This window comes from Vidua macroura, chromosome 8 (assembly GCF_024509145.1).
Source record: "Vidua macroura isolate BioBank_ID:100142 chromosome 8, ASM2450914v1, whole genome shotgun sequence".
Taxonomy (NCBI): Eukaryota; Metazoa; Chordata; class Aves; order Passeriformes; family Viduidae; genus Vidua; species Vidua macroura.
Window position 1 is genome coordinate 15,766,464 of NC_071578.1, and position 26,862 is coordinate 15,793,325.

General features: G+C 36.6%; 1 protein-coding gene across 2 annotated transcripts; it reads left to right on the top strand.

Annotated features, from left to right (window-relative positions):
* The first annotated feature begins 96 nt into the window (after positions 1-96).
* On the top strand, positions 97-26,608 carry MARCHF5 (membrane associated ring-CH-type finger 5). 2 transcript variants are annotated; one of them, XM_053983288.1, is made up of 6 exons: positions 97-376; positions 15,069-15,271; positions 19,160-19,260; positions 22,428-22,611; positions 23,041-23,207; positions 24,381-26,608. In XM_053983288.1, the coding sequence occupies exons 1-6, from the start codon at positions 333-335 to the stop codon at positions 24,495-24,497; spliced, it is 816 nt and encodes a 271-aa protein (XP_053839263.1). In that variant the 5' UTR covers positions 97-332; the 3' UTR covers positions 24,498-26,608. The 2 variants fall into 2 exon arrangements, with proteins under 2 accessions (XP_053839263.1, XP_053839262.1); XM_053983287.1 differs by having other exon boundaries at positions 98-376; positions 19,130-19,260.
* The last annotated feature ends 254 nt before the right edge of the window (positions 26,609-26,862 follow it).

Consider the following 26,862-nt stretch of genomic DNA (forward strand, 5'->3'; position numbering starts at 1 on the left):
ATCGCGGCGGGGCTACGGCAAGACTACAGCTCCCGGCGCTCCGGGCACGAGCTCGCGCTCTGCCATTGGCGCAGGCGCGCTGCGGGGCCGGGCGGCGGTGACGGCGGCGCGGTTGTGCTCAGCGCTCGCCGCCTCTCCCCGCGGCGGCCCGGGCGCTCCGTCCTGTCCCGGCCACCGGCCCTGCGCCGCGTCCCGCCTGCCGAAGGAGGGGCCGTCCCGCGGAAGGGCGGATTTGCCGCCTTCCCGTTCGCTCCTCTTTCTCCGCCGCCGCACGCGTGACGCCTTTGTCAGGCTCCGGGCCCTCGGCTGGGCCCGCTCCTCCGCCCGGGGCCATGGCCGAGCAGACGGGCTTGGCGCTGCCGCAGACCATGGACAGGTACGGGGAGGGAACGTTCGGGCTGGGCCTGTGAGCCCCCCGCGGGGGGGTTTGGGGCCGGTGTCGCGGGTCCGGTTTCATTTTTTGCCTTGGTGGCCGGACAGAAGTTGTGCGAGCGCTGTCGTGAAGCAGCGCAAGGTACCGCGGGCAGCTGAGGGGCGAGGAGGGATCGCTCCCGCAGCCCTCGGCCGCAGGAGGTGAGGGTGTGCCTGAGCTGGGACAGGCTCTGGGGCAGCCGGGGGCTGCAGTCCCTGTCCCTGGGTCTAGGGGAGCCTCTGGGTAGGGAACGCACTGACGTGCACGTAAAGTGAGGCACCAAAAGATGACCTAAGCTTAGCCGGCCTTGTGTGTTTTGGTGCTGGTTTTATGATCTGAAGAAAGCCTACAATTACTTTCTGGAGCGTTCTTAAAAATTACAACCTTAGAAGTATTATGACTTAAGCATCTTTCCTCGTCTATAATTGCTAACTTCTAAATTCTGTTTATTATACTTGTTTTCTCTATGTGCTTTTATTTAAATATGTAGCACTTTCACCCTGTTCCACTTAGCACTTCAGATTCCTTAAGTGTAATTTTGACTCATCCAGGAAGCCCTTGCAACCTATTCCTACAAACAATAAACCATATTCACAGCATGTTATTGCAGGAGTTGTAATAGCCTGGCGTCTCAGAAGGTGGGGATCCACAAGCAGTCAGGCTTCTGTTGATGAACCTGTCAAGTTTTTATCATAAGTTTTCATCAAAAAGAACCCTTTCCAAGTCGCCTTTAAGGGAAGAGTATTTAATGAAATACAGCCTGTCATAAGGCAGGAGATACAAACTATGGGAGGCAGGGATAGAACTTGTGCAGCCTGGAAGGTGGAAATGAGAAGTTCCAGTTTGATATAGAAAGAAGATAAAAGTGATTAGGGGAGGGAAAGTTTTAGTTCTAGAAAAACTGAAAAAGTAAGAGATGACAAAAGGATGATTTATGTTATAAAAGTATTACTGAATCAACTCCTCTTAAGCTAAAAAAAAAAAAAACCACACAACAAACTTTCATCTACATCCTGAATTTTGAAGTGCAGTAATACATATTTAGAGTTCTAGGAAACCATAATACTGAGTGGATGCCCTGATGCCCATGGCTATTGTATCACACTCTGAAGTCCTAGTTCACCCTATTGGGAAATGGCTGTGAGGTTGTGTTTATAATCTTTGTTGTGACCCACTGTTAAATTAAATAGTTAATTAAAAAAAAAAAAAGGAAATTAGTTACCTGGTTGCCAAACCAGTTTACTGTTCTTCAGTTGTTACCTGTAATAGAGATGTGGGTTTTGATGTGCATTTAATCTTGTATCCTTTCAAGTTTGTGACATTATAATTTGTGTCTCTGGCTCTTTTCTAAGACTTTTTCTAGTATACTTGGAGTAGCTTGATATGTAAAACAACTGGACAGCGTCTCTGATTTCCTTAATAACAAGGACAGCAGGGAAAGAATTTTAAGTACCTGAGTAGCATGAAAGGAGGTATGAAGAGAGGCTGGAGCTTTCATATAAGAATTCCTTTAGATCATTATAGGAAACTTTAGAAACAGGAGTGTCACAAGGGATGAATGTAGTAGTAAGAAGGAACCAAGTATTTAGGATTTTAATTTCATTCAGAGCGTAGCACAACATCAATAGAAGGATTTTGGACTAACCAAGACCTCAAAATGCAGTCGGTGTAAATAATTTTTCTGCTTTGTATTTGGTTTATGGAGCAGGGTTACATTTGAATAAAGAGATTTTTATGCATCTGATGTTTCTGAAGGTTGTACATAACTGTGGTCATGTTGTTGGTAGTGGTGATCAAGATAAGCCTTCAGTATTTCATCCTAAGGGACATACATCATGGTTAAATTATCTGTGGGGATTCTGAGGAATGGAAATACTTCTTCTGTCCTGTTATCTTTTTTGCTCATGACAGAAATTTGTTTTCCTCAATGATAAAAAATATGCAAAATCTTTAGTTGCTAATGATTACAGCTAAACACAAAGTGCATACTTAAAATACAGATCTTTTAGTGAAGATGATTTTCATTTGGATTCTAATAGTTAAGGAGGGGAAAAAGAAGGGTTTTCTTCTGTTTCCAGTACCTAGATCATGACTGAGAGTGGTGACATGCATCAGGAATTAGGTGTTGCTGCAGATCTGAGCGCATGCACTCAGTGCATGCTTTGTATACAAGGGTCAGAGCTCCGAGAGCAAGTTCTTTAATTCTCTGCTTGTGAGAGGGAACAGCTGGATTCTTCTCTTGACTCTTAGATTCTGTACCTGTATATATAAACCTACATAGCAGGTTTATTTCCTTAATAAAGTTGGATTTCTCCAGTGCAAGGACTGACTTGATAGCATAATCACATTGTTGCCTGGGATTCATCCTTCTTTGATGTGTTTTGTGCTCCACCCTTTATTTGTCTGCATGATTTCAGTCTAGGAAGCAATCCACGGATTTGTAACAAAGAAGGTAAATAGCTGTTAAGATGTAAGGAGTCAGTTACTCAAAATTTCTACCTAAGGATTTTATACTTACCTGAAGGATTCACTGTAGCATAAATACAAGAAGCATGACTGTGAAGTGACACTACGTTGTGGATTGTCTCATTTGCAGCATTTAGGAAACTAATCCATATGATTGGCATCATCTTTTCTAGCCTCAAAATTGGAATTTCCATCCCTCTTGTAATTTTTTTCTTCTCTTTCATGTTCATATAGTAGTTCCAGATAATAATTATTAAGATAATGTCCTTTTCTGCAAGCAGAAATCTTTTAAATCTGTGGTGAAACCCCATATTTCTGGAGTAATGTGTACACTTTTAAGGCAGGTATTAGTAATCTGGCTAAATGGTGAGATTTTATTATTTTAATGCCTTTGTTCTTGTTTAATGCATAAATTACAGAATTATAGTAATCTTCAATAAAACTTGAAATTATGTGGCAATTGGTTTTTTATGTGCTGTTAATGTGAGCTGTAATGCTAAAATGTACTCATATTTTTAAGCTTTATTCTCTTGACTTCTGTTGAATTACGTGCGGATTACTCTTGCAGTTGGTTATGCCAAGGCTTCAGAATGCTGGGGTTGTTTTTCAAAGCATATCCTGTGCTAGTGATTAATGGTATTTCATATACTATCCAAATTAAAGACAGCTGCTCTCTTCTTTCCATACATTTGCCACCATGGTCACCATTGCTTTCTGTTACTTCAGTCTTCAGAGATGTTAGTCAACACTTGATGGATAATCTGTTGAAGGCTTGTCCAGGTACATGCTGAAGAATTAACATAGTGATAATTTTAGCATGGCTTTGTTTTTGAATTAGCATTCTTAATTTTCTGACTGGGTGGTAGTTGCTCAGTTGTGGTCAGTATCCGTGATAAAAACTAGAGCAAGATGATGGGACTTTAAGTCTCTACCCTTGCCATTCCCTATTGAAAGGAGACAAGAGAGCTGAAATTGCAGGTAGACTTTAAAAGCAATTAAACAATAAATTGTAGTTTGCTTAAGAAATTACTTTTACTATCAAGGGAGGAGTACTGTTGCAATTAAATTTTCTCTTTTCCATATCATTGATTTATTGGAAAATGCAATTGTAGTTCAAAAATTGCAAAATAGCATTGGATTTTCTATTTCAGTTTTTTGAACTGTCATCTGATTCCATAGTAATTTTCTTTTTTTTTTTTTTTTTTCCCCAAGTAAAAAGTGCAGGCATTGATTTAGTTTTATTTGCACAATTAACTGTTGATACTTTAATAAGCTAATACATGGTTTTGGATTAAGACCCTAATGCTACAACCTCAACAGTGTAATTAGTGCAGTGTGATCCTTGATTAAAGGTGTTTATTCTGAACATCTTAGACTTGTGCTGTATGTTGTGCTCTGATTTCTCTCACTCATGGAAGTTGACACACAAGTAACTCTTTGTAGGAGTGGAGTTCACCCAGATAAGATATGCAGAGTAATAAGCAACATAAATCACAATACAGGATTTATGTATTATCTTTATTTTTCACAGAATGCCATCTCTGCAGTTACTCAGTCTGTTTGTGTTACTCGTACTGATTAAGCATGTCTCTCTTCCTTGTCCTACCTCAAGTAATTATTTTCTTTCTTCACAACAGAGTTAAACTCTTTAGAGAGAGGTCTTCTTAACTTCTGGTCGAAGTCTGTCATTGTCTAGAAGTACCTGGCTTTCTGTTCTTCTTGAGAGTAGGTTATTCATGCTCAGAAGGAAAGGGTGTGTAAGAGTAGAGAATGGACTGTGCTGGATTAATCTCTACCAAGGAAACAAGGGGTTTGTTTTTCCCTGTCCTTAGCCTAACTATTTGGAAGTTGATGTTGATACAGGATGGAAAAAGCAAAATCACACATATCTTGGAGAGTGGGTTTCAAGAAAGAAAGTTTGAAACAATAATAGCTTTATAATAGCTTGGCTTTCTCATTACTGCTTCATCCCAGGTACATCCCTTTAGTATTTTGCTTCACTTTATCGTGAACGTTCTATGTAGATTGACTTCTTCCTGTGTCTTACCAGTAAAGATGATTAGTGGAGACTTATTGCAGACCTGTGCACTGCCTTTTGCCCATGTGAAATATGCAAGTGTCAGCATGTTATTTATAAACTACCTTAACCTTTTGACTGTTGTCTAATGTATTTATTTTTCTGTCTTTGATGTTTGCTTTCATATGCTTAGGAACAAATGTACATCTTTCAGTCACTGCTTAACAATTAACTTCTACCTGCAGACAGCAGATAATTATTCTGATAGATAACTATTAAAGTGTGAAGAAACTCTTGAGAAACAACTTACAAATTTTTGTACTCAAACTCTTGGCATCCCGTGTATTATGAAGGCACTCAGATAATATTTTAATTTGTTACATTCACTTTTTCTAAAAAGGCTATACAAACTCCTGTTTATTGATCTCTTCCATGTAGAAGTGTTCAGACTCTGTAATAGTGCTTAAAGTTCTAATGGTTTCCTTTGCTGTAGTGTCTTTAAGTGCTCACTGAAGTGGAAACTTCTGACAGTTTATGCAAATATGTTGAATAAATATATGTATAATAATTTACAGACAAATATCAGAAAGGTTAAGGTATTAATTTTGGAACAACTTTTAAAAGTAATATTTAAAGTGGTAATGAATATGCCAGGTGTTATGGCCTTTCTGCATTGTGCAGAGGGTGGAAAATTCCTGATGTGAAAATAAGTGCTTTCTAATTAACATTTTTGTTTTCCCCTGAGCAGCAGAATGGGCCAAGTACTAGATTTTTATAGGATGTAAATACCTACCTTTATCAAAAGAATGTGTGACTTGCTCATGCTTTTACTGGCATTTGTCATTTACCCCAAGTAGCAAATTCATAGCCAGTGCAAAAGAATAAGAGGACTCAGTCTGGAGTGATTAAGGCAAACTGCTTCTGGCTGATGTGTCTAAAGAAACTGTTGAGATTACATTTGGTGAAGGGGCTGGAGCACATGACTTACTTGAAAAAGCTAGAGGGAGCTAAGCCTGTCTGAAGAAAGGATGGCTTGGGAGGTCTGATAACCTTCTACATCCCAAGGAGGTTGTTCAGAAGACTGACTGTGGAGGTTCCTGGCAGGATGATGAGAATCAACTGTAAATATGAACAGAGAAGTTTTCAGCATGTGGGGATGGGAGTGATGCAGTTGAGCTTGGGAACAAGTTGCCCAGTGCAGACGTGGATCTCAGCCCATGGGGCTTTTCAGGACCCAGCTGGAGAACGTTCTGCAGTCTGGTCTGAATTTGGTGTTGCTTCTGTCTTGGGCAGGAGGTCTGACAAGATATCCTGTGGTCCCTTCCAAGCTGTAATTCTGTGATACCGAGTCTAGATGCAATCCCAGTTTAAGGGAAAACAGCACCATATCATTTGCACTGCATAACTTAAACATACTGTGCCAATAGGGAGGTACAGTCCACTGACACCTTCTAGCAAATCTGCACTTGGTCTTTTTTAGCACCAGCTCTGAAATTTGTACCTAAAAGTTAATTTCCTCTTTAGTTGGACTGGGAATTTGCTTTTTTTCTCTTAAGAATTTTTGCTCCTGTCATGTTAATGCTAATATGAATGCATTTTGTCAAAAATTTCGAACACTGAATGGAAGTGCTTATGCTCAGGATTTTTGTGTCAGTGGTTCTGGGGGAAGGATTAGACACTTCCTGTCTAAGACTACAGTAGGATAAGAAAACTTACAATCAAAATGTCCATTTCCAAATGCTGCTTAAAAAAAATTGCACTGAAGTTGTATTAAATCAGGGGCTAGCTGTTCATTTGTTTCTAAGTTAACATAAAAATTAAACTGGCCTGCTATATAATAGTTTCCCCTATAAGAAGTAAATACCAGTTGATTTAAGGGCTAACCAGGGAATCCTTGTATGTGCTTATATTTGGAAACAACTTCCACAGAAGCAAACTTTTTAGATAAGTGTTAATGTTTCTAGGTTTTCAGGTGATTGCTTATGGAAAGTATGGACTGTTTAGTGTTCTCAGTTTATGTATCTGCCTCTTTCCTCCTATGACCATGCAGCTCTTCTTCAATATGTACATAGTAAAAGAAACTGCTAAAACAGTGGGAAGATGGTAAACAAAAAAGTTGTCATGGACAAGAGGGGCTGGCATTCAGTGGTATTTTTTTAAGCCATGTTGATATAATTAATTATTTCTTCACATTCTAGAAAAAAGACAAGAACCTGTATTTTAAACCTGCAATGTGGTCATTATGTACCTTCCAGATCTCTTCTCATTTGTTTCTTCTAAGTGCTTCCTGGAATGTGAATATTTTTGTTTAGAAGTGGATATTTTTTATTGCCCTAAAATGTGCCAACATTTAGTTAGCTTTCTGTGAGGGATGTAATTACAGAAGACCATGTGCAGGGTGCTTGTGACTGTTCTACTGGTGAGTCATGCAGTCACTTCCACAGCTTGTCGAGGAGAGTTACTTAATGTTATCATCAGACACCTTGCAATTTTGTTCACATTTATTCAGAGTAAAGACATTTCCAAATTTTCAATGTCTGCCACATTTGATAAGTGGTTTTTGTTGTTCTCGAGGTATTAACATCCCAAGAATTCATCTTGTGGGCATTTAAAAATTTTGGTAATTTTTAGGTCAGAAATTGTTCCAATTTTTATTATTAGGATTATATAAGACGATTGATTTAAGTAGAGCTTTTTGGTTTGTTCTCTTATCCTGTAAATTTTCTGTGAAAAAATAGAAATTGTAAACTGAGAATAACTTGAGTAATAGTATTTGTCATAAATTCTTGAGCTCAAAGCAGTTTGCTTGCTTTGGAGTCTTCTACTTTTTGCAGTTGGAGGACTACAGTTCTATTTTTTTTTCCTCCTCTTTTCTTTGGAAGAACACAACAGTAAGATTGCTTACCCTGTATGATCAGTTTAACCATGAAACTCTAGGAATACATTTTAAGAAAATCAAACTTCTATTTCACAAGTACTTTCCCTAAAAATTGAATGTAAAGCAAGGAACCATGTTTGGTTTCTGACAGATGTCTATGCTAATGCATTACTTTTGTAACTAAAGCTACTGTGCCTAAAGATTCATTTGTACTTCTGCATTAACTGACACTGGGAAATGGCTGCAGGAGCTTGAGCTCACAAGATACAGACTCAGTGAATAATTTTGTGTTTCTTATCATTTGCTTATCACAGCAACAGCTTAATGTCAAGATGGTTACAGTTTTAAGAAAGTCAAACTTGGTCTATTCTGTATATAGGTCACTCCTGATATTTGTAGCATCTGTTGTCTACTCTGTACATGCACCACGAATACCAGTATCAGTATTTTTCTGATGCAACTCCCTTCCCCTTTCCCCCAGTGCAAAATAACATTGTTGGTTAATAGAAACTGCATATCTTTGTCTTCATTTGGTGTCTGGTCATCGTAGAGGTAATTAATAAGTAATTAAGATGCTTAAAGTCACATTCAAGGAAGTAACTTTAAATAGCCTCTAATGCGTCATTTCCTAGTTGCTTCACATCTCTTCTGTGTTTGTGATTATTGACAGGTTTGTCAAACAAGGCATGAGAAAATGTTTTCCCTGTATCATATCATATGCTATCTCCATTATAAAAAAAAATCCATTAATTTTTTTAAGCATTAACTTAATGCTATTAGAATTCTTCACTGTTTGCTATGTATGTACTTGACTATGTGTCAACTTTCTGTTCAAAGCATTGTTTCCATTTTGGAAGTAAATAGTTATGTGTATGTGGTTCTTTGTTTAGGTTTTGTTTAGTTGGTTTTTCTTTTTCCACTTAGTTTTAGTCACTTTTGTTTTTCTTCCTAAGATGGTAAGAATCAGTGTTATCCACCCCCAGCAGGCACTCAGTAGCTTTTATTGTTAGTTGTAGGCCAAGCTGCTAATATACATTAGTAAGAGTTCAGTTAGAAATACGTATATTTTAGTAATAAAGTGTTTATTGAATGAGCAGTAGTTTTTCCTGATTTGTCTTTTGCACACATCTAGAAGGGCCCTATTCTCCCTCCCTCGCTTAGAAAATAAAACAAATGTTTCTAACATCAAAATTCATTGCATATTTAGAGGCTGATAGCAAGGGCACTGAGCTTTGGTGATTTCTTAGCTTTTCCTTTTGAAAAAGTAAGAGTATGGTAATACTAAAGCCTTTAAGATAACTGAATTTTGAAAACTTTGTAAAAGGAACATGTCTGAATAACTGGTTGCAAAAGTTTAATTTTTCCAGAATGAAAGCTAATTTTTTTACTGACAGTATAGATTTTGGCAAACTAGAGACCAAAACCCAACAAGATAGCTAGATCTGAGGAGAGATTCCTTATTCTAACCTGGCTAGAACAAAGACCAAATTTAAGCACAATAGGTGATGCCTGGCAGTCAAAGGTTTAATTTTATACACAAGCTAGAAAGCAGCCAGCAGGATTCAGTGAACTGTCCTTTACTCATATCTCTGCCTTTATATAGTGCAGTGAACTCAAGTGTAAAATATTTCCCCTTGATTTAAGCTGTAATTAAGAATATAATAAAGCTTGAATTGAACTTCTGATAATCAGTAGATCTTTCTGGTGCACTTTCTCGTTAATTATTCTATGGGGTTTTAATGTGTTTGTTTACTGAGTTTTAGTTATCCACATGCTTTTATTAAAAGCTTTTAAAAATCTAGTTTATACTATATCATCCTGAGGTTAGAGGAAGTCAGAACCTATATATAAATACCACTTCTGTATGTTCATACCAACGTTAGCTTGATTTTCTGTACTTGAGCTGTTTCTATTGAAAGCTTTGCTTTTGTGGTAAAGTGTAGTTACTGTTATGTCTAGATTCTTAACTGTGTCTCCTTTACTCAGCTTTGCAAGCTATCTTTGATGACTAGGCAGAGCAGAATTGGGTATAAGGTCAGATGACTTTCAGGACTTCCTTTGAGTATTTTAGACTTTGTTTCAAGGTGACAACATGTTTTCTAGCTGAGTGATACAGGCTGACATATGGCTGCTATGCCATGCTGCCTTAAAAGCATCCGCTAAAGTCCCCAAGGAACATCTAAGACTGCTATTTTTGCACCAGTGTCTGTTCTTCACTCAGTGTATTTCCCTTGTGAGTTTTTCCTTTTAGGATAGTGTAAGGGTGTTTTGAGTTTGATAGGTGGGTTTTGGATTGAAGATTGAAGTATTTTCCACTGTGTTGGCCAGGAAAATATTGGGGAAAGAGCAATGTTCCATCCCGCAAGAGGGTTCATCTCTTCTGGCACTTCATCTCCTCTGTGAAGCATGACATAAGCTAACATTTCTCGGGTTAATGGTATTCCTTTGTAGCCTTTATCAGGGGTTGGTAGGCTAGGCTTGCATTCTCTCATGAGCAGGCAGTGTCCCTCTAGCACAAGATCCTATTGCTGCTGCTTCTGCACACTCAGGAAAGGGAAATGCTTAGTTGGTAGCATTTGCAATGAGGTGTTTCTCTTGCTTTTTGAGAGAACAGTTTGCTGTCCTCTACTAAAATTCCAGCCAACTCCAAAGCAGCCTAATGCCACTAGGTAACTCCATTTTTCTGACATCCTAGTCTTCCAACTTAAACATGATCTTGTAGTACTTAGAGTGATCTAAGTTGTTTAGATTCATCTTTGATGATGAATAGTGATAAGCTTTACACTAAACTTGCCAGATGGCAAGTTTAGTGTAAAGCTTATCACTATTCACCATCAAAGCTATTTTATCTGTCGACATAGACTATGCATAAAAAGCTGTTATAGAAGCTCATGAAAAATTGCCTCTTCCAAACAGCAGACTTGTGGGTCATCCTTTAGAACAGTGCCTTTTTATGGCTAGTTATTGGAACTCTTTCAGTCATTTCTTTCAAGTTACCTTTTCACCCCTCACTGGTTCTCTGTGTTGTTGTTGCTATCAGTTATGTTTCAGCCTTTTCACTTTCTTCTTTTTGGATGTGAAATTCAATTGCAATAAGCAGCTCAGACACCTTGTGCTTAGCAGGACAATCAGGCTTTACTCTTGCAGTAAGATATCAACAAATTCCTGCCACTTTAGGGAAAAGAGCTTTATGATGTGAGAAATGAAGAAAATTTCTTGTTTTATGAAGGAACTGTAATGAGAGGAAAAATGTATTTCTATCTCATGATTCCAGAGTGTGTCATGCATGTTCAAATTTGCATTTCCCACGGTAAGAGTTAGGTCTAAAAGTCAAGTAGAGCTTTCTTTTCTGAGAAGTTTTCTGATTTTGCTAACCATTCCTATTTGTATGCCACTGAACATAAGGGGGGAAATTCCAAGATGTTTCCATTCCCATTTCAGTACTGAATATTTGAAACCAGATCATAAAACAGCTGTACTGTCCCAGTCTAGCATTCATCTTCCATTAAGTGTTGTGGATACAAGGATATCTGCTGGGCTTATGGGGCTTTAGAAGTTTTTACAAACCTTTTACTAGTGTGTATAGAGAATCAACATACTGCTTTTAAATTACTTTTTTGTATTACTTTGCACAGTCACGCCTGCTTGAAAACAAAACTGTTTCATGATGGATTCAGCTTTCACAAATTGAGTCAGATTTGATTTAAATAACATGAATTAGATACTGTCTTCCCTTCCATCTAAGACTGGTTTTGGAAAAAAGTAACCTTTAGAAGGGGTATAGCTTACTAAAAAGGAGAGCAGTCTAGATGTGTCTGATACTGGAGTTCTTAGGGATGTGTTGGAGCTGTAGCTCCAGCCAGGTTCCAGAGAGAGCAGGCTCCTTACTGGTAAGAAACTTGTGGTTTGGAGGAACCTGGTTTTAGGCAGGCCTTGGCTTCTTAGTCGTGTAACATTTGGAGTATAGGATCTCTAATCTTCAGTACAACTTTCTCCCCATCTGCTTTGCTCTTAACACAAGCAATGCCTTGAAAAGAGTTTGTCTAGAGAAAGAAATAGATGCAAAAAATGCTTTATTCATAGCGTCAGAATAGAATTTTTGAGACTGGAAAGCTTAATCTGCTGGGGAGCTGAATCTAAGAGGCATTTGCAGCCTTATATTCAGAGCTGCAATAGTGATATTGGTCTGGAGTTTTGTATGTTTTGTTTTGATTTTTTTTTTTAGCCAAGGAAGTGTGGAAAAATACATTAGTGTTATTGATTTGGCTATGTAGAAAGTCATCAAGGAAAAAGGTTCGAGTTTCTATCAGAAACAATGCTTTGTTCCACCTTTTCAGCCCTTTCTATTTCAGGTTATCTGAGTAGCAACCTGATTCAGTGGTAAGAATCAAGGTCATATTTTATTCAGTACAAGAAAATGGAAAATCTGGCAAGAGCCTAGATAGCTGTTTTGAAATGGTTTTATTTAGTCCTTTCTGCTACAGCTGCTGTCAATGGAAAGAGATAAAGCTGATGACAGTATACAGGGAATTTACTGTTCATTATTCATGACTTGCTAAAGGTTTAAGTCTGTGAAGGATTTTGTTATTAATTTAGTAGGTCTTTCAGGTTTTCAGGTATGATTGGCTGGCAAGAAATTGGATGAAGCAATTAAAGAAAAGATGCATATTATTTGACTTACTAACCTTGACAGAGAACTTGAGAACAGAATTTAATCTATAACCATTGTCATGGACAAATTCACTAGTTAAAATTGCAGTGTAGCAAGATTATGTTTATGCTAAAATCTGTCATTATTTGAATAAACTCTAGACTTATATTTTGTGATGGTATCCTCAGACCTAACTAGCTCTGTTGTGAAGCCTTTAATTTATAAATAAAAATCTGAATTAAAAATTTTAGAGCAGTTGTAGACTTAAATAGGATGTGGAATGAGTGAGTGAATGTTTACCTGTAATGTAGAAAAAACCTTCTGACGAGGAACAATTATCAGTACTGTTGTATAGTATTATTTGTTCTTAAAGTAAATTTGAGGATTATTAATGTAAATAAAAATCAATGGACAATGCCAGAACTTGTATTTCGTAAGAACTTGATATTGACTGCAATGAACCAAAATGCCAGCCATACTTTGTAATCCTTACAAGTCTTAGTTGTGGTCTCAGCATTTTCATCTAGATCCTTACTAACTTGTGGCTTGTCTGTCTTTGCTCCTCCTGTTTAGGAAGGTTAATGTGGCCTTTCATTTGGGACTGCAGTAGGTGCACATTGGGAGCATCAAGGCAAAAAGAAGGGTGGTGTTGCAGGAGTGACTAGCATGACAGTTTTGATACAAACCAGTGTGGGGAAGGACAGAAAAAAGCCACGTCAGACTTTGATTTTACCTTCCCATTAAGATGAATGGAAGAAACTACAGTTTGATTCCAGATGTCAGACATCAACTGAAAAGCTCTAGTTTTAGACCACCACAGTTTAAATTTACATCTGTACCTACTATAATGTGTTCTGTACTTACCACTGCACGTGTGGACATTGCATGTTCATTTTATGGATTGTTCAATATTAAATTGAGCAATTTCTCTCCGGTCTTCCCTGGAATCTGAATCTCAAATTGTATTCCCTTTTACAAGTATGCTAGTAATAAATTGCTACATGTTGCCTTCTGCTCTGACACAATTGCAACATTTTCAGCAAATTCTACTACTGTAGATATTAAAAAGATTTAGTGCTTTAAAGAATGTCTTTTTAGGCACAGTCATTTCTATTACAAAAGCATGGGTATTCTTCTGTAAAGGAACACTTTCAATTTACAAATAGAACACTATCCAAAATAGTGAAGTCTTAAAAGCAAAGCTGTTAGACAACAATATTTTTCATTTCTTGAAGTTGGAGCCTGACAAAATTAAATTTCCCATTGCAGATTCCCCCTTCTTTTTTCTCAAAGAGGAGTTAAACAAAAGCAAAAGTGAGAGGAAAAAGCATCATGAACTACTGTAACATCCTGGCATAGAATCCACAATCATTATTCTCAAATAATAAAATTATTTTGTTTACGAGCATCAGAGCATTTCTCAGTTTCTTCTTCCTCAGTTACTGTCTGTTACTTGTTACACATAAGAAACCTTTCAGTGTTTTGTCTTAATGATGTTACCCAAGTTGTTAAGAGAACAAAACTTCATCATCAAAATTGTGATGTTAAACTTCAGTTCGGTCAGTGTCTAATTAGATTGTGTCTTTGTAGTTAAATTATAGGGAGGTTGTTTCTGTGCTCCTTTATAAGGGTCTAACTATGATTGTAGTGGCTTGCATAAAATATTTTTTAAAAATCAAACCATTATAAATATATATATAAGTTTATAGTAATATTCTTATATTGATAAACTCTGGTTTATTATGTAAATTTCAATATCTTCATTATGGGAATTAGCAAATTGTTTCACATTAAAAATTACTGGCTGAACATATCTGATATTTTCCTAGTTTAGATCCATATTTTGCTTTCTTTTATAAGCTGGCCAAAAGTCTGGCCTAATCATCAGACCAGATAACTTATCTGGGAATTCCTGGTTCTGTGCTCACTTCAGGTGAGGTTGTATAGACTGTCAGTCTTGTGTTTTCTCCTTACATAATTAATATATTTGAATTTTTATGTCCACATAATTGTCCAAAGCAGAAATTTCCTTCTCTATTGGTCCAATAGTATTCTTGAAGTATTTTGTAACTTAATTTATATTATACAAAGTCAACTTGTTTGAACTAAATACTTCATCTTTTCAAAGAGACCAAATGAATTTGATATAATTGCTTAGAGTTTTTTGTGATATATTGTATCATTTGTGTTGTTTTACCATTTAAGTGGATTGGATTTAGTTTCCAAAGTAACGGACTACAGTATTGATCTTTTATTTTTAAAATTAAAAAAACTTACCAAAATGTTGTAGAAGGAGATGATAAAACATTAAAAAATATGGATTTTCCATATGTTGAATAATTCAAAGATTGGACTATAGTCTCAATGCTTTTTAATCATAAATTATCTAAAAGTTTAATTAATAATTCAGAATGTGTAAAGCAGTTGTTTAGCTATCTGAAAAATTATGTTTATTATGTTGACTTTATAGCAAAACTCTGGTACAAAATGCTTACACTTCTGGTGATTAAGAGTGAAGTAATAACCATCATCTCCTCTAGATGCACATTTTCTTAAGCTGTATGCTTTCACATGTGAATGTTTATTTTAAGCATGTAAAAGTAGCAGAAAATATCTTTTTTTTTTTTTCTTCCTGTGATTACAGAAGCTGCTGGGTTTGTTTTGCTACCGATGAGGATGATCGGACAGCAGAGTGGGTGAGACCCTGCAGGTGCAGGGGCTCCACCAAATGGGTGCATCAGACTTGTCTGCAGCGCTGGGTGGATGAAAAGCAAAGAGGAAACAGTACTGCTAGAGTTGCTTGTCCTCAGTGCAATGCAGAATATTTAATAGTATTTCCAAAGCTAGGTAAGATACAGATAATTTAAATTGTTGCTTATTTATTTGTTCTTGCTTTATTTTTTTTTTCCTTTCTTGTGCTTGGAGCACCCTTTCTGTTGGAAACTTGTCTATTCCCTTTTCCAGGCAGAAAGAAATAACTTTATATTCTGCTTGCATCCTATTTGGTGGCTTAGTTAAATACCTTCTAAAAGTTTTGGATGTATTCCACTTAGGTATATAGATAAATCTTGCCATTGATCTGTAATTATTTCCTGCCTAATGGGATTATTTTTCTTGTTGAGCAGAAGGTGACTTCTTTCAGCAGTTGCCACACAGCAAATAAACACATCCTTTTTTTGACTCAGCTTGTAGAGACACTTATCAGAAGAAATTCAGAGGAGAATTTCCTAAGAAGCACGTGATATTACTAGAAAAACATACTTTCACTTTGGTCAGGAGGTGTTTCTGAGGCAATATTGCCCTGTAATCAAGAAGCAGAATATTTATGATTGCTAGGTATTGCTCTAGCTCTGTTTGTCAAGGTGAAAAAAAAGTTGGACATGGTCTTCCAGAGTTTCTTACTTGAGTAGCCAAGTAGGATAATGCACAGTATGTTACATGTATTTAAATTAGCAGTGCTTGCTGTTATTTCAGCCCTCGTTTGCCCATGTGTTCTATGGGATATATTAAGCAAATCAAGGAAGTGAAATGTTGCCATGGAAACTTAAATTTTGTTTAAAAGTAAAACTGCTTGTTATAGAAGTGGTGATGTAGCAATTGAGTGCAGGCATTTAGAGGATTTTAAAGAAGATTTTTTTAAAGCATCTTATTTCTGTAATAAAAGAGCTGAAAATAACTCATTGCCAATTCTTTGGGACAGGACCTCTTTCTTATTAGCTTAAGGGCTGACGAAATGAAGGTGTCAGGGGAGTTTTGAGTGATGATATTTACTTCCATGATAGAACACTGAGTAATGGGAAAGAAAAGATACACAACAGTACTGCATTGTTGATATAAAAAAGACATAAACCAGTATGAAACTTACTACAAATTATTCATATAACAACTGCAATTTGGCTTTGCTGAATCGTGTAACTCTCCATCATAAAGAAGGTATCAAATGATAACATTTAGCATTGGCTTTGAGAAGAAAACTGGGTTTTCATCTGGACACAGAATGCATCACAAAACTTGTCACTGTTTGAAATTCTTGTTTGTATCTTGACTGATGAAACTGTAATGTGAGATGCATTTGCATTTTATTTTGACAATGGCAAAAAGGGGTAACAACTATAATTTGGACAGGATACATTAACATAACAGGCATTTTAATTTGTTCCTGCAATTCGTGGCATACTGTATTTGAAAGCTTAGATTCCAACATTCCTGGATTCTGAAGCTGGCCTAAAATTTTTGCATGAGATTGTTAAGCTCTTGGCATGCAGGTATGTGAGACTCCCTTCATGTATTTTGATATATTTTTCCTAATAATACCATCTTTTTCCATTTTTAAAGTAAGGGCATAAAAATTCAGACTTGTATAAGAGTACACAAGACATCAGTAGTAGAGCAGGGAAATTAATCTGGGTTCATGGAACATCAGTCATGACCTTGAAGTGCCTTAAACAAGTGAGCCAGTCTTGCCCTTTTGTAACTCCTTCTAGTAACCCAAAGCTGTTATAGCACAATTCAACTACAAGTCAATCAAGGTCGCACAGGCAGACTAAGGACAGTAAGAATTTTCCAAGAAGCCTTGCTAGTGGCCCTATTTTGCAGCAGGTGTCTTTTGAAGACAATATTAGTCATACCCTTCCTGAGCCATCACAGTTCAGAAACTTATTTACTTTAAGAGTTCCCTAATGTACTGCTAGAAACTTTTTTTTTCTAAAAATTCTGTGAAAGGATACCCCCAACACAAATTTTCATTTATAATTATAGTTTAGAAGTAATATCAACTTGAGGAGACATCAGTGAATATAAATAACAGTGGGTGTTACTAGTTCAAAACAACCTCTCATGAAACATCTCAAAATCATAATTCCATTTTAGATTTGATAGTGCCTATCAGTTCTGGTGATTGGTGGTAATTATGTTCCTATGAGCTGTTTTCTGCTCTTTTGAGAACTTTCCCTAAAATGAAAAATATTGTTACCACTTTGAAAGTAATTAAAGTATCTCTTAGATAATTATTTCAGTTTAATAGAAAGAAAACAGTTTGGCAGAAAAAGTTCTTTAAAGCATGATATAGTTTTCAAAATGAAAAATATTTTTGTTTCGTATTTCCTTCTTTAATTTGGGTATCAGTGATATTTATCTTCCTGTTTATTTTCCTGTTTCTTCCTCAGTACCACCTTAAAAAGCAAAACCAGTTCTGTCCTCCTTTCTCACTACTTCCTTCTTAAGGGCTAATTAAAAGATTTTTTCAATATTTTTTTCCTAGTATGTTCTCAAGACTCAATACCTAATTCTCTAGCCAGGTTTCTCTTAATGATTAGTATCAGTAGGTGAAATTTATTCATACCTGTGTTACAAGGCAACCTTCAGTATCATTTGAGTCTCCTGTCTTCAAACATGTTTTCAAAATGGTACAACCAAACAAATTTTTCAGTGACTCTGGGAAACAGTCAAGATGTGTAAACTACTGTGCATTTAGTACTTGCAGTTATGACCTTGTTGCTACTTCCAGCATACTGATAGACATCCCAGCACCTTCTTAAGTGTGTTCTGGAAAGTCAAACACAACTGTTAAGAGTTGAACTGGATGTTCCTGTTGCTTTTTTTCCACCAGCTGACTTGAGCTGAGTAGAACTGGGGTTTTTGAAATCATTCACAATAGAGCTGTTCTCTAGAAAAATAAGAACTAAGTCGTGAAACGGGAGTCACAATTTTGTTGCTGTGGTTAAAATTTGAGAGACATGGAGGATTAGTTACTTGAGGAATGCCTGTAGGCTGGTTTTGAGAATTGTCACTGATTTTTGGTAGGAAAAAGTAGGAGGGAGCTCACAGGAACTGTCCATGCATATGAGCTGTGGGAGGACAGACTGTATGTAGAATTTGTTGACAAATACAAAAGTAATGCAGATTATGGTGATGGTGGTTTTCACTTCCATATATACATTTCAGTGTTCTGACTTTTGCTTCACTCATGCTTTTGCAGTTCCTCAAAGAAAAGATGCAGGCATTGCCCTTGTTTACCTCACCAAAGGTAGTCAGGGTATTTATTGTCTTGCCCTGTGTAAGTCTGGAAAGTGCAGTTGTACATAGACAGAACAATGAACCTATTCATGTGTTGTTGTCAAAGGCACTGAATAACCTGAATAGGAGTGTTTTTTCCTCCAGTGTTTTGAGAGGTGATCCTTTAAACATATTGAAGGCAGCCTTTTCCAGTGGAAGGAATCTTTTGTATTAACTGTGCTACTTTTTACTACATAGCAGGATAGTTTAGTGACAGAATTTTCAGGTGAAGCTGTCAAAGATAAGGACATGAAGTACATTACAACAAATGGGTATTTTTTCCTTTAGAAAACTAAAATATCTAACAAATAAAAAAGGCACTAAGCCTAAAGTGGTTTCTACAAAAGAACAATTCTTACTCAACACAAAGGAAGCTAATCTGTGGGTAAATTAGTGCTTTAAGCAGTGTATCAATCTCCTGGAAAGATTATGTGGTAAATGAAATGGTAGGTAGGCAGAAGTTACAAGTTTAGCTTAATAGCTTTTTAATTGTATATTCTCACTTAAACAGCACGTGTGGTATGTCAGACTTTTACTTTGCCTCGTTTGTTCTTTCTTACTGGTGATTGATGCTGACTTTTCTACAGTATGCTTTTATCTGTGTGTATCTATATATATCTATCTTGAAACCTTACTTTTCCTTTATCATAGGTCCAGTTGTTTACGTTTTGGATCTTGCAGATCGCCTGATCTCAAAGGCATGTCCCTTTGCTGCAGCTGGTATAATGGTGGGCTCTATATACTGGACAGCCGTTACGTACGGAGCGGTGACGGTCATGCAGGTACACACATCTTCCCTCTTCCTGCCACCTCTGAAAGCAAAAGTCAATTCAGACTCCTCTTTCCTTGGCTTAAAACATGCTTAGCTGCTTTCAGTGTAGTTACCAGTGAATTCAAGATGGTTTTTCACATTTAACTGGTCATAGTTTATAACTGCAAGTATGCCTGTTCAGGCATGGTTCAGTCTGCAGCTAACAAAATCCACTACTGTTCTAGTGGCTGCCCTGTGTATGGCAGACTGGTGAACCCAATTTGTTCTCATGGGAAAGGTGCCATTACCACCTAGCTACCAATAATGAGTAACTCTTCAGTAAAGACATGAGATATAATCTTTTACTTAGTGAAAAGCTTTGCTAGTAACATTCAAAGGGTTGAAATTGAAACATGGTAAATTATTTTCTGGATAATGTGATTTTTAAAAAATTGTATAAAGGAAAATACATGCTTTGAATGATGCAATTCATTCATAAACAAGAAATGCAAAACACTGCAGATTAATGTTTTAATTACTTCAGACTGTATGATTAGTTGAAAGGGGAAAAATAGTTCTCCTGCTTGTTCTTGTGAACTTGCTATTAAATAGAAAAGTAATGTTGACAGGTGGTACACTATTAACTATGGAAAGACTTGTTCATGGCAATCCTAGTTCAACCACAAGACCAGAGTTTTCAGAGATTGTACAATCAGAAGCACTTTCATTACCCTTTTAGTTGTTGATTCTTATATCGAGTCTAAAACTTGTGTTTTGCCTGAAATCATAAAAGTATTTCTGATGCTAATTCAGCTGTAGATAAAATTAACAAACAAAGTTAATAAATGCTCCTTTACACAGTTCTAATTTTAAATATACAACCTGGTTCTTCTCTCATAAGTCATTTGGCACCAGTTCTTGGGATGTGTGGTACTGCCCTGCCCTGCAGGTCGCTCCCTGTCAAGATGGTGTGGTTTTGGTTCAGTTTCTATGTGATCTATGTGATCTGAAAGCAGAAATGGAGCCCAAATGAGTGGTTGCAGTTTCCCTGTACCAGTGTGGCCAAGGGCTGGGCAGCTGCCTAGGTGATGTGTAATGGCTTTCAATACCACCTGCATTCCAGTGGATGAGTCTGTGTATTACAGAGTGGTGCAATTAAGTATTTTTTCACTGGATATTTTCTTCTTGTGGCTCCAACAGGAGCATTACAACCATGTGTAATACTACAGAGAGCTTTTGGAAATGCACCAGTCCTTTACTCCTTGTTCACTGCTACACTGAGCTCTTTTTCTGTAGGAAATTGTGACCTTTTTAGCTGCCCTAGAACTCCACAGCCAGATGGAAAAATAAATGCTTTGTTCTGAAGTTGTTTTGCTTTTGAAGTGAGGATCTGTCTAAACATTAGTTTAGGCAGCTGGTCAAATGCCAGGTATGAAGAATTTGCTATTTTCATGATTTAGTGTTTTGATTGTATGGATGGCATGCTGGGCAAGACAATAATTTAGTTTTGCTTGTAGAGGAGGAGATTGAGCGGGCAGTAGAAGGGAAACTGTTCCACCCCTTTTGCCACCCCAACCTTGCTAGGTTTAATACAGTTTTTCCCCTGATGCATTTCAGACTCCTTTCCTTTAGTTGAAGGGCTGGAGAGAAGCACAGAGGCTATTTTTAGACCTCAGGTGCAGAAAAATAAATACAGAATTGACATTGTGGTAGCTAAGTCAGTAACAAGTCAGATGGAGTTACTGAAAGCAGAGAAATACAGTAATCTAAAGCAGAAAGAGACAAGATACTGAGGCATTTTTTGATGGGTAATGACTGTAAGGAGAAAAAGGATAGTGTCAGACTTCACAGCTTGAGTAGAAGATACAGAAGAAGCTGGAAGACAATGCTGAATGTTTTTTCAGGAATAATCTTTTGGCAGCGACAATATTGATTATGCCTATTTTTAGAGGCTGTGGTATAGACCATAACTTCCTGTTCTAGAGGTGTAACATGGAATGCTTTTCAGAGCAAGGCAAAATTGTTTGAAGGTACTGTGGTACATTACTGTAGCTTCTTCTCTGTGTCCTACCTATTCCAGAAGTATTGGTTTTGTTATTTTCCTTTTTTTTAATTTTGCTGTTGTTTCATGTTCTTACCTCCTAATTCTAATTTTTGTGCAATTGAAGACTTGATAAGTTACTGTACTTGTCGGGAAAACAAGAAGTCAATGAAAACACATCAGGAAATCCAGTGCCTGACAAACATCATTATTATTTTAGTGTTTTTAGTCCTCCCAGATTCTTAAAGAAAAAGTAATGAAAGAGCATGTTCTTCCTGGAAGCAATTCAAGGACTGTATTAGCATTTATACTACTTAAATTGTGACAAATCTAGAGGATATCTACCACTCTAATATAATTTTTTATCCTCAGCCCTATTAGATTTATTTAAATTTAAAACAATGTACTTTTTAGAAGACATAAAGCACCATTCTGTTACAGTTTTAACATGTGCATTTTATAAATGGAAAAATCGGATTTATTTTTTTATATGTCAGAAGAAAAGTGTAGACACAGCAGTAATAATGATCCTTTAAAATCCTTGAACTAACTACATTTGAAAATAAGGTACATGTGAGGATATGCTGTTATTTCCACTACAGTTGAAAATTATGTTCATCTTCCTGCATTGTCTAGAGAAACAATAGTTAAATACTGTGATCTCTGTTATGTAAGGTATTCCTAAAAACCATAAAATTTAGATAAAAACATCCTGAGGTACCTACTATCAATTTATCCTTTGAACAGTGGTATCTGATCAGTTACTGAGTCTAGAATTAATTGTTTTAAAACTGTGAATTCTTAAATGCATTTTGGAAAGCCTGCTGTATTATTAGTGTTTCAGATATTTAGGCTTTTATTTACACAGAAACACATGAAACCTTTCATGAGATGGTAGGGAATTCTGTTACAGCTCTCTGCAAGATTAATGATTTGCAGAATAGGGCTGGTAGCTCACCTGCTTTATGCTCCATAAGCAACCAGGATACAAAGATAAAACTGTAAATTAGGTAAAACAGTATTCCTTTTTCTTTAACTTAAAACATGTGGGCAGCTTCAAACAAACTCAACTTTTTAAATTACATTTTTGTTCATTTGTACATTGTAACATTGTTGTGGCCTTTGTTTTGTTTCTCAACTATATGCATATTTTCTAGGTTGTGGGTCACAAAGAAGGTCTTGATGTGATGGAGAGAGCTGATCCTTTATTCCTTTTGATTGGCCTTCCCACTATCCCAGTCATGCTAATACTGGGCAAGATGATCCGTTGGGAGGACTATGTGCTCAGACTGTGGCGCAAATACTCTAATAAGCTACAAATTTTGAACAGCATATTTCCAGGTAATGTGATTACATTCAAAAAGGAAATGCCAAGATTGAATTTCTGCCTTTAGGAGATGGGGATAGGCAAGTAGTTTTTGCTATTTTTAAGTAAAGGTGATTAACACTATCCCTCTATTTCATGTTCATTCTGTATAGATTGTGTTTGTATGTATGTCCAGAGAAGGGTGGGGCAGGAGTAGCAGGAACATGGTTTCAGTTCAGGCTTTAGTAACAAAACAAGCTCCTAAAATTCATGGGTCTTACTTGAAAGTCAAACTGCAGTCTTTTAATGGAAACAGAATATTCTCTGAGAAGAGACATGGTTCTCAAAAAGTAGTTGGGCTATAGATTGGTAGTGGAGTGAGCAGTGGGCAGTAATGTATTTTCTGTGTTCTTTTTTGAGGCAGTGGCTGTGTAACCTTTTCTTCCCCATTCTAATCCCTTTAGGCATTGGATGTCCTGTTCCTCGTATCCCAGCAGAGGCCAACCCTTTGGCAGATCACGTCTCTGCCACACGTATTCTGTGTGGAGCTCTAGTTTTCCCTACTATTGCCACAATAGTTGGCAAGCTGATGTTCAGCAGTGTTAACTCAAATTTGCAAAGGACAATCTTGGTAAGATTCAATACTCTTTGTTTCATAAATTATTATAATACAGGAATATGAAGAGTTGTGAAGGAGGGAGGCAAAGGAAAAAGGAACCTAAACTGATCTGGAATTTTAAGAGCAGCATTTGATTAAAGGAAGAGGATTTTTAGGGTTGCCTGTCTTAGCAGTGGACAAACATCATTTGTGTGAAAGACTGTCTTTATGACTTTCATGACAAGTTCATGACAAGGATGAAAGTTTTATGTGGCACTGTAGTAGGCAGACCTTAGCAGTAATTAAGGCTGACAATGAAGATGAGGAGCCAGCATCTTCTAAGAACAGTCTCTGTAAGGGAAGACTGGGATTTATATTATAAACCTTTCAAAATTAGCTTTTGTTTACTGATTTTGAGAGAAACCCTTCGTTTCTTATTTTAATAAGGAGAGGCAAATTAACTCTCCATAGAATTCAAATGGAGAGGGAATGAATGACAATCTCTTCCTTTGTGAATAACCTCTCTGGTTGCAGCCTTTCAAGGACAAGTCCACTGAGTTTGGTAATATGGAATCCCTGCTCATCTGACTGTCACCACAGCCCATTTTCAATTCCTGCATGTTTATGCATCCCTCTCTTTTATACAGAACAAACAGTGATACTGCAAATGTTCATGCAGACTAAAATCTTCTTGGGTGTCTCATTTTGAAGACTTGGGATAAACATATTGTAAAGCTTTCTAGAGGGAAAAATAGTTTGTTTTACAAAAATAGATTTTGTTTTACTCCACTTTTGGCAAGTGCCATTTTTCACAGTCTAGTTATAGAATGGTTATCAGTACTATTCCTTGTGCCTTGTATAGTATACATTCAGAGAAGGGAGGAAAGCAGATACATATCTGCATTTTCTTTGTTCTTGAAATAAGATTTTGATTTTTAAAATTTAGAATACTGGTGAGACTTCCAAGGAAATAAAAGCTTCTATAGATTCAATCTGTAATCCCTTTAACTAACGTTTACGTCTGTAATAGCGCATTGTGACAGAAAACTTTGAGATACTCATTTGGAACTGTACTAATTAGTTAATCTTTAGAAGAAAATACCATATGTTTAGAAAACAAATCTTCTCTGACTGGAAATTTTTAAGAACATTTGCAGTGATATGGCACTGAACTGTGCAGGTTTTCAAAATATCTTTTTATTTCAGGGTGGAATTGCTTTTGTTGCTATAAAAGGAGCTTTTAAGGTTTACTTCAAGCAGCAGCAATATTTGCGCCAAGCTCACCGCAAAATTTTAAATTATCCTGAACAAGAAGGAGCGTAAGGCTGTAACCTCCAGATGTCACAGAGTCTCACCTAACAGGTCTCCATGTTGTGTTGGTTCCATTGTTATTGCACAGTAGTGGAAAATTGTGATAAGTTGCTGCTCCTCTATTTTTTTTCTTTAAATACAATAAAGCACTGTCTTGTGGCAGGGTAAACCCTTTCAGCAGGTAAATCCTTTCCACTGAACCTGAGAATGTGATTTGGCTTTCATTATTTTTTGGGTATTTCTGTTGGGCAATACGCTTTTGAATTCTTTTCTTTAAGCCAATATACTGAATGGAAAAAAAATCAACTACAGAACATTTTAAGTGTAGTTAGGTAGGCTATATCCAAATGCCTTTTCTATAGGTGTTTTTGTACCCATGCTGTCATTCAGTTTAGCATTTCACACAATGGAGGGAGATTGTTTTAGAAGGGGAATGTGAGTCATTACCAAGGAGAGATAATTTTCCTTGGGTTTTGCTGGTATCAAACGGGGAGTGTGAAATACCCAAATGACAGAGAAAGCAGAAGATGATCACTCTCTACAGGACTTGTATGTCAGCTTTAACCACCTAAGTATTAGGTGTTAAAATCAGCATGGCTTTCAGGTGACTGTTTTATTACTGGTAATTTTCAGTGTCCTGTTGTATCTTCTGCAGTGCCTAGTGTCATTTTCTCATGGCTTTACTGGTTTGTAACTGGTGCTGGATAGCATTTTTTCCTCCACAGTAAAATAATTACAAGGGGGAAATAAATTTCAGTTGCTTATTTTGTAGTTAAGTATTACAGACTTGTTTAGTTTCCATATTCCTTTATGTTGTGTAAATACCCACAGAAAACCTGTGAGAACACAGCATTGAACACTAAAGCTCCATTTGAACTGACAGAGCAGGCCATCCCCTGAAGCATCCAGACCTGAGTGTGTAACTCAGCTGTGCTCAGGACTAGGCTCTCCTGCTCTAGTGGAAGTGCTGGCTGCAAGGGGCTGACACTACACTTTGGATACCTGAGCTGAGCATCCTGCCAGCAGGGTACTTGGCTTAAGGTAACTTGGCTCCATTTTGTAAAGCACTGAGGATAAATCTTAAATGTGTAATAAAATTTATTTAGACAGTAAGCTTTACTGTTCCCATATGTCTAAAGTAGTCAGCTGAGGGAGACATTAGCACTTCCATTATTTGATGTATTTCTAAACCTAATTTCAACAGATGTTGACTGTTTTGTGAAGTTAAATTCTGACAAACATAATATGGCCATTGCATATTCATACCAGACCTAATCTGGATTTCATATTTGAAGTTCTTTCTTAAGACCAATTTCTTTGTTTTTCTCCAAGTTTTTTCTTGTTTATATTAATATGTCAAATGCATGAAGAATAGCTTAAAAAATCTTTTGAGTGGATTTTTTCATAAGTAAATATTTCTTTTAATCAGAAATGAAGTAAATGCAGAATGGACTTCCTATTTGACTGCAATAATGTATGTTAGGAGAAATTCAAAGTAAGGTACCTTTTCTATAGTATGTTTATCTTAATTACCAAGATGTAATATTTTAAAACTGTACAAAAGTGTATATAAAGGTCAATTAGTATTAAAAACCTATACAGGTGTTAAAAATTATACACTCAATCAATATCAAATACTTTTGAGGCTCTTGCTGTAATGGAAGAATTACTATAACCTTGTAAGTCTGCTGATTATATTTGTCTTAGTGAGCTCACTTTTATATAAAACCTAAACTGAGTAGCAGCCTCTGAAAGTTGCTACACTCTGTAAGATAGTCTTGAAACAATATAGTATGTATTTCTTACAGAATTCCTGGTTTCAAGAAAACAGCTTTTCAGTGGTCTTCACTGTATATATTTCCAAACAATTTATTACTGTTTTTTAAAGTCTCATGGAGAAAATTGAATGATGCAAATTAGTGGGTTTGAAACTTGTTTAATGGGAAAGGTCATTGTCTCCTCTGGAAGTTAAAGCTATTGTAAAAATACAATTATAAAATACTGTATGGACTGTAAGATGATTTCACATGAGTGGTTAAAGGTCATTACTCTGTAAATCTTGTTTTTAAGTATTGAAAATTGTAGTTATGTTGAATTAGGTTGAATAAATATTTTTTACACTCCTTAGTGTACTTTGTCAGTTGAACAAAAAGTCTGTAGCAAAACTTCTGAATGGAAACTCTGTTTTGTTTTAATGCATACCTAAAGATTTATATAATTCATTTTAAGTTGATGGACTAAAGAAATATCTTTGTGATGAAGAAAGAATTCCTTTAAGGCTTAAGTCTGACATTAGATTTTTTCCCTTCTCTCTAGTGATGAATAAGTGATATAGGGGAATGTGTTTCTTAAACATCTAAAGCAAAAGAACTGTTGC

Bases quoted from the DNA above. Each gene is read 5' to 3' on its own strand.
- MARCHF5 (XM_053983287.1), top strand. From the start codon at position 333: ATGGCCGAGCAGACGGGCTTGGCGCTGCCGCAGACCATGGACAG. The intron at 15,272-19,129 runs GTAAGATACAGA...CCTTTATCATAG, and splicing joins AATAGTATTTCCAAAGCTAG to GTCCAGTTGTTTACGTTTTG. The intron at 19,261-22,427 runs GTACACACATCT...CATATTTTCTAG, and splicing joins GAGCGGTGACGGTCATGCAG to GTTGTGGGTCACAAAGAAGG.